At 55.4% G+C, this 11920-nt stretch overlaps 2 protein-coding genes across 2 annotated transcripts in view; one reads left to right on the top strand and one right to left on the bottom strand.

Annotated features, from left to right (window-relative positions):
- CCDC78 (coiled-coil domain containing 78) overlaps positions 1 to 9159 on the top strand; it is a 13686-nt gene extending 4527 nt beyond the window's left edge. Inside the window, 9 exon segments of the mRNA XM_009324305.1 lie at positions 19 to 126; positions 813 to 901; positions 1502 to 1580; positions 2085 to 2210; positions 3291 to 3502; positions 4137 to 4346; positions 6706 to 6772; positions 8192 to 8292; positions 9033 to 9159. Of these exon segments, the coding sequence (XP_009322580.1) occupies positions 19 to 126; positions 813 to 901; positions 1502 to 1580; positions 2085 to 2210; positions 3291 to 3502; positions 4137 to 4346; positions 6706 to 6772; positions 8192 to 8292; positions 9033 to 9159 (1119 nt within the window).
- A 711-nt stretch (positions 9160 to 9870) lies between these two features.
- On the bottom strand, positions 9871 to 11730 carry LOC103917194 (protein FAM173A-like; the record flags this gene model as incomplete). Its single annotated transcript, XM_009324303.1, has 3 exons — positions 9871 to 10378; positions 10983 to 11033; positions 11558 to 11730. Coding segments are annotated over 3 exons (413 nt in total), but the record flags the coding sequence as incomplete, so codon positions are not given.
- Between the last annotated feature and the right edge of the window lie 190 nt (positions 11731 to 11920).

Below are 11920 nucleotides of genomic sequence, written 5' to 3'. Positions count from 1 at the left end.
TCTCTGCCCTGTCGTCAGCTCCTTGGAGCAACGGGGATCTAACAGGCACCTTCTTCTGTCTCTTACCAAAACCAGTCAGAAGATGTAGTTGCCTCTGAACACGAGCAGCAAAAGCTGGAGAGAAATGTGAGTGTGTGGGGGTCTGCTGCTGGATCCGTGGGGAAGCAGAGGGGGAATTTATTCTGACTGGCTGGCACCGCCTGGTGCTAACTTGAATTCTGTGGATGGGCTGATGCCTTGATTTATTTTCTTTTTTTTTTTTTTTAAGCTGTGCAGTTGAAAAGTTAGCCTAGAATAACTCCAGCTCTTGTGGAGGCAAAAGCTGAGAGAGGGCAGCTGTGGTTCCCTCCATCAGTGCCCCCGGGTCAACAGAGGCAGGAGTGTAGAAGTCAACAAGCGCAGAGGACGCTTGCTTATTTTCTCCTTGCTGTTACTTGAGAAAGATGGGGGTGATAAAGCACCCGAAATTGTGAGCACTGAGATGCTCCCTGCCTCCTTCCCATCTGCAACCCGTGCGATACCAGCTTGGGCTCCGCCACCAGCTCCTGCTGGGAATCTGACTCTCAGAGCAAGACTCTCCCTTGGGGGAAAAACACGTGTGCACCTCCATGTGCCCCGTCTCCAGAGCAGACACTGCTTCTGGTGTGCTACAGGGCACTGGGCGCTCCCAGTTAAACCTGTCCTTTCCCCACTATGTCACTGGTCAGCTGGACTTGTGCTCAGCTGGAGGCTCTCCTCACTTCTTCCCCGTTCACGAATCCCTCTGCTTAGCTCAGCCCTCTGTCTCATCTTCCTCTTCGTTTGTCCCTCAGTTGCTTGGAAACCAGGATCACATAAAAGTGGAGCTTGAAAAAATGAAGAAAACCTATGATTCGCAGCAGCAGAAGCTGGAAGAGAGAGTGTGAGTGTTTGAGGGCACGTCCTTCTGTTTGGCTGGGCATTTGTGGAGCTCACTGCAGCTGAATTGGGGCACAGGAGAGGTGGCAGCCTGCCTTTGGTGGGGTACAGGGTGGGAAATGATGATTCACCCTTGGAACAAGTGAAGCCTGGAAGCAAAACCTGATGTTTTCAAGGCTCTTAAGAGGGTCAGCTGTCTGCTTAAAAGTCGGTGGTGTTTGGGTACCCCACTGGCCTATGCACCTCTGAAAATCCACCTTCTGTGACACACACAGCAAATGCGTGACAGCCCAGAGATGAATCCAGCCCTAGCCCTTACCCCCACGGCGGTTCTTCCATCGACAGGCTGGGATGGGGTCGCTGTCCCAGCAAAGGCTGCCACAGCGGGGATGCTGGAGAACTAGACCCTCTGACTGGGGAGGATGATCGCTTTTGGTTCGAGAGCTCTGTGGCCGCTGGTTGGCACACATCTGGTGGGTGCTGGCAGCTGCTGCCGGGAGATTTCTGTCATCCCGTAGTGATTTCCTTCTCAAAGTTGGCTGTATTGGACCTACAGAGAAGTTTGGGGGGTTAAAATAAACACACCTTCTTTCTGTGTGTCCAGGATCGCGATGGGGAAGGAGCTGCAGGAGGCGAAGGGAGCGATTGGGGACACCCAGCACAAGCTGGCGGAGCAGTCAGCGGTAAGGGCAGGCTCCCTTCCAGCCCCTGGCACCCGGGCTCCAGGACTGCCCCCGCTCACGCGCTCCTCCTGCGTGCCATGCACTTCTGGAGCTAGCAGGGGGGGTGGATGTCTTGTACTGAGGTACTCCGACATGTCTCCCTCTCCAGGGAGTTTGTCATGCCAAGGTGCTCCTCCCTGTGCAGTTTCCTTCTCCAGGGGTGCGATGCACGTGGTGGAAGGTGCTGCTTGCCACAGGTGGTGGGAGGAATTTTGTGCACTGATATTTAGAAAGAGTTGGTGAAATCACCGGGGTGGGGATTGCAAATGACGGGAGGTAGCAGGGGAATAGAGACTATAAACATTTCCAGAAGGCTGCTGTGAAAACCCAGGACCTTCTCAGCTCTAGGGAAGCTGAATATCTGGAAATGAAGTCCCCCATCTCTTATGGAGCTTCTTAGGGCCCCTTGCTTGGCCAGAGGACGAGGGCAGCAGCAAGCATGCCTTTTGTGTTTGCTGTGCCCAGGTGCTGCTCACCTCCCAGAGCCAGCTCCAAGAGGTGGAGGCGGAGAACTCCCGGCTGCAGCTCCGGCTGAAGGAGCTGAACGAGGAATATCGCTCCCGGCTCACACAGTACATCAAGGACGTGGCGGTGGGTACCCCCAGCCCCAGGGGCTCTCCTGGCCGGGAGAGGTCTCTCCATGCTGGCTGCCTGCTTCTTGCAGGCTGCTGCTGTTTCCCCTCCTTGCTGGGCTGCCAAGCAGAGCAGGCAGTGGGGCTTGGGGAGCCATGCTTGCAGCTGGAAGGGGGCTCTGCCCCCTCGGCTTGGCCTGGGGGAGGAGATGCCAGCCCCCTTCCTCGCCCAGATTTCCTGTATGGCCACACTAAAGGGTCTGTGAGTTTCTGCTGGGACTTTCTTGGTCAGATTACTTGGATTGAAAGATCCTTTTATTTACAATGGCTGCCTTCCAGTTGGCTTCCAATCGCCATTGCCCTGACAACTTCCCTCAGCAGGCCAGGCGATGCCACTTCTGGCTTTGTTGCCGCCTCCGTGGTGACTCTGCTGCTGTCCCCGCAGGGAGCTCTGCCAGCCTCTGTGGTCGGCTATAGAGCCGTGTAACGCCAGTGCCTGGGACCTGCTCTAGGAACGAGCACCTTTAATGTAGAGTAGGGCCCCCGGAGCGTGATGAGGACTCGGCACAAGGCAGGCATTTCAGGCAGGTTCAGGCATGGATACCTGGTTATATTGAGCAGTGAGACTGGGAAGAAATCTCTTTCTAACCTCCTTGGTAGCAGTAAGCAGGTTTTGGCAAGAGCTTCTGTGCCGGGAGAAGGCTGGTACCGAAGAACACGGTGTGGTGATGGATCAGGAGACTAAGCAAAGCGATTTTTACTACTAAGAATAGTTTAATTTCTAACAGAGCGGTGTCGAAGCGTCTCCTAGCTAGCAGAGAGAGCGGGGCACGGTGGAAAGAATACGGGACTAGAGATGGTAACTCCCAACGCCGACTTGTGTTTCCCTAGGCGGGTCACTGATACAGTACAGATGCCTTCTCTGTCTTGAAGGGCCATGATGGAAGCTAATTAGTCTTTCCTGCTCTCAAAAATGGAAGATACGCCCTAATCTCTGTGCTGTTAATACAAATATTCCTGGATCTTCTCTGTGGGAAATGGGTTACGTGCCTTAGGGAATGGCTTGATCACCTCGATTTCTTTCTTTGTATGTTTGAAGGACTATATGGACAGCAAATCCAGCAATGTAACGGGGTCTAGCAAAGCCCCAGCTGATCACGCTCACATGAAACACTTTGTGGACAGCATGCTGAAGGATATCAGGGCTTCCTACAAGTCTCGGGAAGAGCAGCTAGCTGGAGCGGCACGTGGCTACAAGAAACGCATGAAGAACTTGGTCAAGAAGCATGAGAACCTGCTGATTGCTTATGGGTAGGGCTAAGGCAGGGTCTGGGCTACCTCTGTCTCTTCAGCTTATTGCTAAGGACCAAGTGGAAGTGCCCCGTTAGCAGCCAGCCCCCTGGCTGAGAGGGAGGCAGACGGGGCTCTCAGGTGGAGCAGAGGATCTGGAGTGCATGTTTATCTCCCTGCTCTTGACAAGCCAGGAGCAAGGAGCCTCCAGCTACACATCAGAGTGCTCTGGACACCCTGGAGCTGCTTTGCACATACGTTTCTCCTGTGTAAAATTTAGGGTGAGAGATTGATTCCACGTTGGATGGTGTGGAAATGCAGAGGTACCACAAATAACTCCTGCCTCCCAGCCCGTCCCTGCAGTGCTCTCAGCTCTGCTCCACAGCTCTCTCAGCAGCTTGGGCTGTGGGAAGCAGCAGAAATTCTTGTGGCATAAGAGCCACAAATAGCTCTAGGACAAGCTCCCCTCAGAAACGCTCCCAGGAATATTGTGCTTACTGCTGGGCTCCCCCACTTACCCTTTGCAGGTGGACTGCGTCTCGGTGGCCAGAAGCCAGCAGATCCCAAGCGAATGGTACCTCCAGCAGCAGCAGCAATTCTCAGTGTTGTTACCTAACCAAAGCTACCAGGGACTAACCCCTCTGGCACGTTACAGGCTCCAGCGAGAGCAGATCCGGTCCTTGGGCAGCAGCGCTAGGGATTGTGGCCCTGCCGAGCTCCACTTTTCCATCACAGACTCGGAGCTGCTGACAAACACGACCCGGGAGCTAAACCGGCTGCGGGAGGATAAAGCCAAACTGGAGATGCAGCTAGATGAATTGCAGAAGGTGGTGACTGGGCTGCTGGATTCCTGTGGTGGTGAAACGTGGGGGTGGTGGGGAGAGTCTCACAAGCGATAGGTTCATCCCCTTCCTTAGGCATTCCCTGAGGGTTTGCTGTATCTCTGTGGCACAGGCAGGGGTAGTGCTTGCTCGCTTTCTCATTTTGGGCAGAGACGGGATGTCCAAGCATTCCCCTCACTGCTTCAACCCTGCTGCATAGGGGTGAGTTACAGTTAGATCCAGGAGGCTGGGCAGCCCCGTAGGTTGGGGTCAGGGAGCTCTGGGAGGGCTGAGGAGTAGCAGATGTTATGGGAGAGCTGTCAGGCCAGCAGACTCACTCACTGCTAAAAGAGGCGAGGGAGGGAGGATAGGATGGGGCTTTCTGTTCTCGAATGCCTTTGCCTCAGCGTGAATAGCTAACTGAGCAGGAGACCACACTCAGAAACACACCAGTCAGCTCCACGTCCTCCCACTGGTTCTGCCTGGGCAGAGACGTGTCTCTTGATTTGCGTGACATACGTTTATTTAAAAATTCAGAGGATGGGAGACCTAAACCTTAAGATTGTGCTGCACATCACTTCCTTGCCGGGGCACTGGTGGCTGTTAGAGTGCTAGGATATGTTGTGCCGCTTCAAAGTGGCAGGGACTGTTGGTGAGATTGCAATGGTGTAATGCTTACGGGAATACTGTTCTTCCTTTGCCTTCAGAAAAGACTGAAAGAAACCTCTGGCTTTCCGCTGTCTGCTGAGCAGTAAGTGCTGTTTCTTTCTCGGGATATTTGCGATTCTGAATTCTCCTTGCTGTGTGGATTGAGGAGGCTTTGCTGCTGTACTTGGAGATGGTAATAAATAGGGAGAAAGCAAGCTGATAGGGACTCGTCCGAGAAGAAAAGCCAGCTGCCGTCTCAGTGCAGCGTTTCCTGTGGTGAAATGAGTTTGTCATTTGGGCCTTGGTCCAGGAAGGCTCTTAAGCACATGTTTGATTTAATCATGTTTTTAGTCCCACTGATCTCTTTAGAAGCTGAAGTTAAGCATACGCGCAAGTGCTTTGGTGGATCCCAACCTGAGAAAGGCAAGTGGAACACCACTTTGGGATGGTCTTGTTTCTCCTCCCTCCCAGTGCAGAAGCTGGGCTGGAACCCTTAGGTGACCCTGTACGGATACCTCCCTGGCTTCCTGACATGCCCTTTATTTGCTCATTTTTGATGGGTCTTTTTCCCCTGCTCCATGAGTCTACTGAAACTCTATCAACTATAGCTGTGGAGAGGTGGAACAAAGTGTAGGAGAAATCTGAGCTGGGATTTTTCGGCCTTTTAAAATGTGGTAGCCTAGAAAACATGTCAGGTATTTCAGTGACTGGATGCCAGCACGGAGGAGTCGGTCAGTGCCGGAGGCACCAGGCTCCGGAGGAGTGTCTCAGAGAAGAGCTTGAGCCTTAACCAGGCTCTGCCATGCTGAAAAATAGCAGTAGTCCTCGAAAAGATGCGTTAATTTTGGCAGACTTGCCACAGGAACAAGACAGAGAAGTACCAGAACCTGCAATTTAGTGATGCATCTTGTTAAGGTTTCTATAGCTGCCGAGAGACTCGACACACTTGAAACCCTTGTGTTCTGTGTGCTGATGGGTCTTACCCATGCCGTTACCCTGTTCCTCTAGCTGGAGATACGAAGCCTGGTGTAACCGCAGCACTTCAGCTACAACTCTTGCTGCTTCTCGTCTTTATCAGCTGTGCGGCTTCGCTGCTTATCGTTCCCTTCGCTTCTGCTCCCATGAAATCTCAGCCATGATTTCCTGTGCGCCTGGGCCGGGAGGCTGCAGCCACCAGAGGGAACTCTGGCAGTCGCAGCGGAGCCGCTCTTGAGCACAATGCATTCCTCCCTTCATACAACTCAAATTCCCCGAGCATCAGATGTGACCCGTATTTTGCTTATTCAGACTGGGACAGAATAGGAAGATCTTTCCCATGGCTGGGCTGCACAGACAGCTCACCTATCGTGCTCAGGGATCGGAACGGGCAGGTTTGTGCTCAGCAACATGAAAAACGCCAGCGTTTGGCATTGATTGTTCTCTATTTCCATCAAATTCAGTCCTGCGGTGTCAGGTTAAGGACTCTTTCTGCATGGAGTCCTCTGATGTATGAGCGTTGATGTGAACTTGGAAGAAATCCAGCCGTCGCAGCGGGGAATCCCAGGTTGGCAGAAGGGCTGTGGCTCTCGTGCCCGGGTACAGGGACGGCACTGCATGCCCTGATGTTTGGGGCATCGGGAGAGAAAAGGTTCAGAGCGCTGGGGTTTACGGTCTGATGAACAGGAGTTGTGTGCAGCCCTGAACAGAGCTGTGCGACCTGCCGATGGGCGGGATTTGAAGGTCTGTTCGTGATCAATATCTGCTTTTCTCTCCTAGGCAGCTGGATGAGGAGGGCTGGGCAGAGGTCAGGAAGCAGCTCCGGGAGTTCGCACACACCACCCAGGTAGAGGTCTGGAACAGCCCACCTGAATAAAAGCTTAACCCTTACATGTGCTGCCCTAGCTGGGTGCTGCCCTGTGGCCAACACGCTGCTCCAGGCTGGAGCAGGGAAGCTTTCCACGGAGTCTTGCTGTGGCTTTGGCCTCAGCCCACCGAGTGACGCTAGCAGGTCCCCGGCCGGTGATACGTCGAGGCTGTACTTTCCCTGCTACTAAAAGAAGAGCAGCAGCCCTTACAGCTACTGATTGCTGGACTGTTTGCTATTGCTCCCTCCCTTGTTTCAGCACAAGCATTTAGGCATCTGTGTAACAAAGTGGGTCTGTATTTGACCTGGTTCAAGTCGAGTCTGAATCTGAAATCAGCTTCCCAGCCTGCTTCCCCCTGAGTGCGAGGATATTTGCGCTGCACTCAGGAGTGGGGTGGCCCAGAGCGAGGAGGAGAGCGCTCTCCAACCGCAACGCTGCCCTACAGCACCCATGAAACCATGGTGATGCTCGCTGGGAGTGGGCTTGGCTGAGCTGGGGTTTGCTGTCTGGCAGTGATGGCAGCAGCGGGAAGAAGAGTTGGTGCTGGGATCCCTGCCACGCTGACTGCCACGCGTGGGGAAAAGGGCTTTGGAAACCAAGCAGAGGTTTGGTTTTCGGTGGTAGACAAAGCTATAGATGTGCTACTGGCCTGCTTCCATGTTGAGCCTTCCTCTGTCAACAGCGGCCTAAGGAAGTGCTCCACCGTTCTCTGGTCACGTAAAGTTAAACACCTAAATTGTGTGTATCTTTGTGGCTAAAAGAAGGGAGCTGTTGTGGCTGAGAGGCTGGAGCACTGCACTGGGAGCCTGTCCTGCTCCTGGCTCTGCTGTGCATCTCGGGGGTGAGCTCAGTCAAGCACCTCAGATCCTCCTGGTGACACGGGGACTGTGCAGTTAACTTGGGTAAGGTGATGATCTACTGCTCAGAGACACTGCAAAAACGAAATGTTTTTTATCTCAAAGGGAAGGTAATTTCCCTTTGCAGCAAACTACCGGTGGACAGGTGTGAAAGCTCTCCCTGTCCGAGTGCCAAATCTAGCGGCCGCTCCGCCAGTTGTCTGTGAAGCCTCTGGGGGAGTTAACGATGGCTTGGCAGGCAGGGGTTACTGCCAGTTCTGGGGTGGCCCTGGCCCCCATGCCCGCGCGCCGGTCAGGGAAGGCTGCCTGGTCTGTCCGGCCGCTGCCCTGGAGCGGTGGTGCCTGCAGAAAGCTGCGCTACAGTCGCTAGGCTCCATTCCCCGAGCGCTTCAGTTTTCGGTTGCTTCTGTAGCCTAACGCCAAGCGGTGCCGGAGCTGAGTGATGGGGAAGTGCTCAGTCTCGCCTGGCAGAGGGAGTGAGCAACTTCACTCCCACCTCACAGAGCTTCCTGTTTTCTCCATGTTTCTTTGCCCCCCCAGGAGGATTTGGAGCAGGAGAGGAGCCAGCTGCTGACTCGGGCGATCGTGGCAGAAGAGCAGGTGTCGGAGCTGCAGGAATACATAGATAAGCATCTTGCAAGGTGAGATGGTAAGATCCCCCTTCACGTGTTCTCTGTCTCCCCGGCTAATTGCCGGTGACATCGCCGTGCCCGCCACGCTGCCGGCGCCTGACCTCGCCGCTGCCTTCCCACAGCGCTGCCGGCACGGCTGATGTCCCGCAGCACGTCCAGCTGCGCGGGCAGCTGCCACCATCCCTTGTTCCGCAGGGCGGGGGGGCAGCGTCTGGCCTGCCCTGCCGCACGTCTCCTTCCCTCTGCGCTCACCCATCCTTTGGAGGGAGCTAAGAGAGGGGTTGCCTAAAATCCAAAGCCTTCCAGCAGCCCCTGATCTACGGTTCTCCCTCACTGGCTCATCACGCCCCGAAGCAGGGGGAACAGCTGCTCGGGCAAGGAAGGGCGAGAACAAGCAGGGCGCGTTTGTCAGAGCAATGGTCCAACTGCGCCTGCTGTAACTCCCCAGCCAGCTCGGCTGTGAACTGGGGTCAGACCCGTGGGCTTGTTGCTGGTGCAGTTACCCAGCAGAGCCAGCAAACACCTCTTCCTCGCTCGGGAAAAGGCTGCCATTTTATATCTGCCAGGGCTCAGCTCCTGGCGTGGCTCAGTGCCTGGGCCGGCTGGTCTGAATTAACTGACACCGTGTGTCCTTAGCATGCAGCAAAAACACAAGGCAAAGCCTACAGTTAAATTTGCCGCTCCTGTGTGTGAGCTATCAGCGGGGTTGTGACCACGTGGGCAACAACGGTGCTGCTTCCCCGTTGCAGGTACAAGCAGGAGATCCTCCGGTTGAGGAAGCTCGCTGGCAGTGAGGTGCCACGTGTGCTCAGTGCTGGGGCGGCCGATACTCACTCCCTGCCCAGAGCCAGAAGGACCGTCAGCCACCAACCGTAGCTCTTCCCCACGGCTCCGAGTAAGCGGCACGATCACGGGGAAGAGCAGGATTTAAAAGGAAGGAGCTCTCTGTTGTGTGGGCTGGCCAGGGCAAGTATCCTTCCCCGGCTGAGAGCTGGGAGGCACAGCGAGGGAAACCACGTGGGTGTTCTCGGTCTCAAATTAACAGTACTAAAATGGAACGAGACAACTGCGTCTCGTCTATCCTCTGACCCCTCAGCTGTAGGAATTCTGCTGTTCCCCGAGTACATCACGCCTCGGGACACGGAGTCAGTTCCCAGGCAGGTTTTTACTGCGGGGCTGCAGGGACAGGTTCCCGTTCCTGCCTCCTAGGGCGCTGCTGTAACGTTTCTCCTGGGTCAGACCTAGACCGCAGTCCAAGGGCTAACTCTGCTCCTGCCTTTGCTCCCTTCTCAGCTTCTAAGAGGTAAGGCCAGGGCTGGTTCAAGCTAAACTTTGGTCTAAGAGGTTAGACAAAGGGGGTGAGCTGCTCTTTTACGGTGGGAAAACCTTTTTTTCCTCTGTTTGAGTGGAAAAAGGAATGTTATGTAAGGTGAGCAGGGCCAAACTGATCCTTCAGCGGGAGGTGAGCTGGACAAACTCCCTCCTGAGCCGCCTTCAAAGGGACGGCGGAGCAAAGCCCGAGGCCGGGAGCAGCAGCTGCTCTGCCTCCAGGAGCACCCTGCGGCTCAAAGGCAAAGCAAAAGTCTCGAGGGAAGAACCGTCCAAACGTTTATTTTGAAAAAATAACTAGAAATAAAAGTAGCAAACATACAGAAAGAGGCACTGGAGATTTAGCCCTTAAATCCTGCGATAATTCCAGGATTTCTAGATGCGTTTTTCCCCTCCCTTGCTTCCCCCAAACTGCCCACTCTTTGGAAGGCAAGGAGGGACCACCACCCTGCAAGTCCCCGGGAAAAAGCCTGGCCAGCATCCCTCTCACTGCTGTCCTGAGCTGAGCCCAAGGGCTGGGAGAGGCTCTGACCCCTACCACTGCTGACACTTAATGCCAGGCTTAACGAGGCTGCCGTTAGACCGGGCTTCCCTCTGCGCTGCTCGGCGCCACTCGCCGCACCTCCTTCATGTCATAGGCCCAGACTTGCTCCAGCCCCTGCCCAAGGGTGCTGGTGGGGGTCCAGGAGGGGAAGGGGAAGCGTCCAGCCACCACCCGGGCTTCGTCGGGGAGTTCTGCAAGGAGCTTGGCGGCTAGGGGAGGTTTCTGGGGAGAGAGAGACAGCCAGGGCCAGGCGGCCTTAGAAGTCACGTAGTGGCGGTGCCACCAAGGACCACAGGGCAGCTTCTCGGCACGGCTGGTGGGTCCCAAGCAGGCATTATCAAGCCAAGACCCTTCCAAAATGCAGGGCTGGTACTAGCCCCACGTGCGGTTGGGACAAGGACCAAATAACAAGCGATAGGACGAGAGGAAACAGCCTCAAGTTGCACCAGGGGAGGTTTGGATTGGACGCGAGGAAAAATGTCTTCACCGGAGGGTTGTCAAGCATTGGAAGAGGCTGCCCAGGGAAGTGGTTGAGCCACCATCCCTGGAGGTATTTAAAAGACGTGTAGCTGTGGTGCTTAGGGACATGGTTTAGTGGTGGACTTGGCAGTGCTGGGTTAACGGTTGGACTTGATGATCTTAAAGGTCTTTTCCAACCTGAATGATTCTACAAATTCGAGTGGTGCTGAGCGCCAACCCGCTCGCTCGCACTAATGGCCTTATTTTTTAAAGAGTCTTTGCCACTGTCCCAGATCATCTCTCTTTTCTAAGAAAACCCTCCCTCCAGCTCGCTCAGAACAAGCCGGGCTGCAAGAGACCGACTTACCACGCTGGGGGCCAGGAACACGATCACGTTGTAGCAGTCGGAAAGATTCACCTTAAAAGAGAAGGAAAAGGGGAATGAAAGAAGCAACAGACGGAGGGGGAGCACGGGGCGGGGGAACCGCTCGAGCAGCTGAGCGCTTTGCAGGTGATCTTCTGAACCTCGGAGGAAGCAAAGATGCCCCACGACGTGCGGGACGGACACGTGTCGGTGTGAAAGCAGCGCCTCTTGCAAAACACCTGCCTCCGGCATCGTTCCAGAACCACGTTCCCTGCTGGGTTTCCTCCGGTCGGGCTGCGGGTACCCGACGCCAGCTTTAGCAGCGCGTCTCTGCAGGCCGCCGTGTGCCGGCAGCACCCGACGCCTCTTCTCAGAGCTGCCCTGAGAAGGAGCGCTGCTGCCTGCGCCAACCAGCAGCCCAGGCCGGCGTTTCCCCGGGAAGGAGGATGGTTTTTCCACCTCCCGGGAGCAGCATGGGTGGGGGAAGGAGGAAGCGACCATCGGCGAAGCCTGTCTGGAGATGCAGACCGAGCCCTGGCCCCGCCCTAGCTACAGCCAGACCCTCGGGACGCCGTTACCTTCCAGAGATCTTTCTTCAGGAAGGAAACCTGCCCGCGGTACCCAGCCTTCCAGGCCCGGTAGTTGGAGAGACACAGCAGCCAGGGGTTGAGCTCATAGCCCACGGCTGGCCTGAGACCTTGCTTATAAGCCTCTACCACCTGGAGAGAGAGCGAGAGAGAGAGCGTTGCAACTAAAAGGAACCCCGGTGTTGAGTTTGGGGGATGATTTGGGGGACGGGGGCTGTTGCCCAGCTCCGCTCGCTCCCTCCTGCTGGCTCAGGGGCGGGGTGACCTCGGTCCTCGGCACCTTCCAGGTGCAAAGGCTCTTTCCCCCTGCTCACTGCACGCGATGTCGCCTAGGACCACCTGGGACGGTCCAGG

This window comes from Pygoscelis adeliae, unplaced genomic scaffold, assembly GCF_000699105.1.
Source record: "Pygoscelis adeliae isolate BGI_AS28 unplaced genomic scaffold, ASM69910v1 Scaffold595, whole genome shotgun sequence".
NCBI classification, from domain to species: Eukaryota; Metazoa; Chordata; class Aves; order Sphenisciformes; family Spheniscidae; genus Pygoscelis; species Pygoscelis adeliae.
The sequence above is the reverse complement of the archived record's forward strand: the minus strand, read 5'-3'. Positions and strand labels throughout refer to the sequence as shown.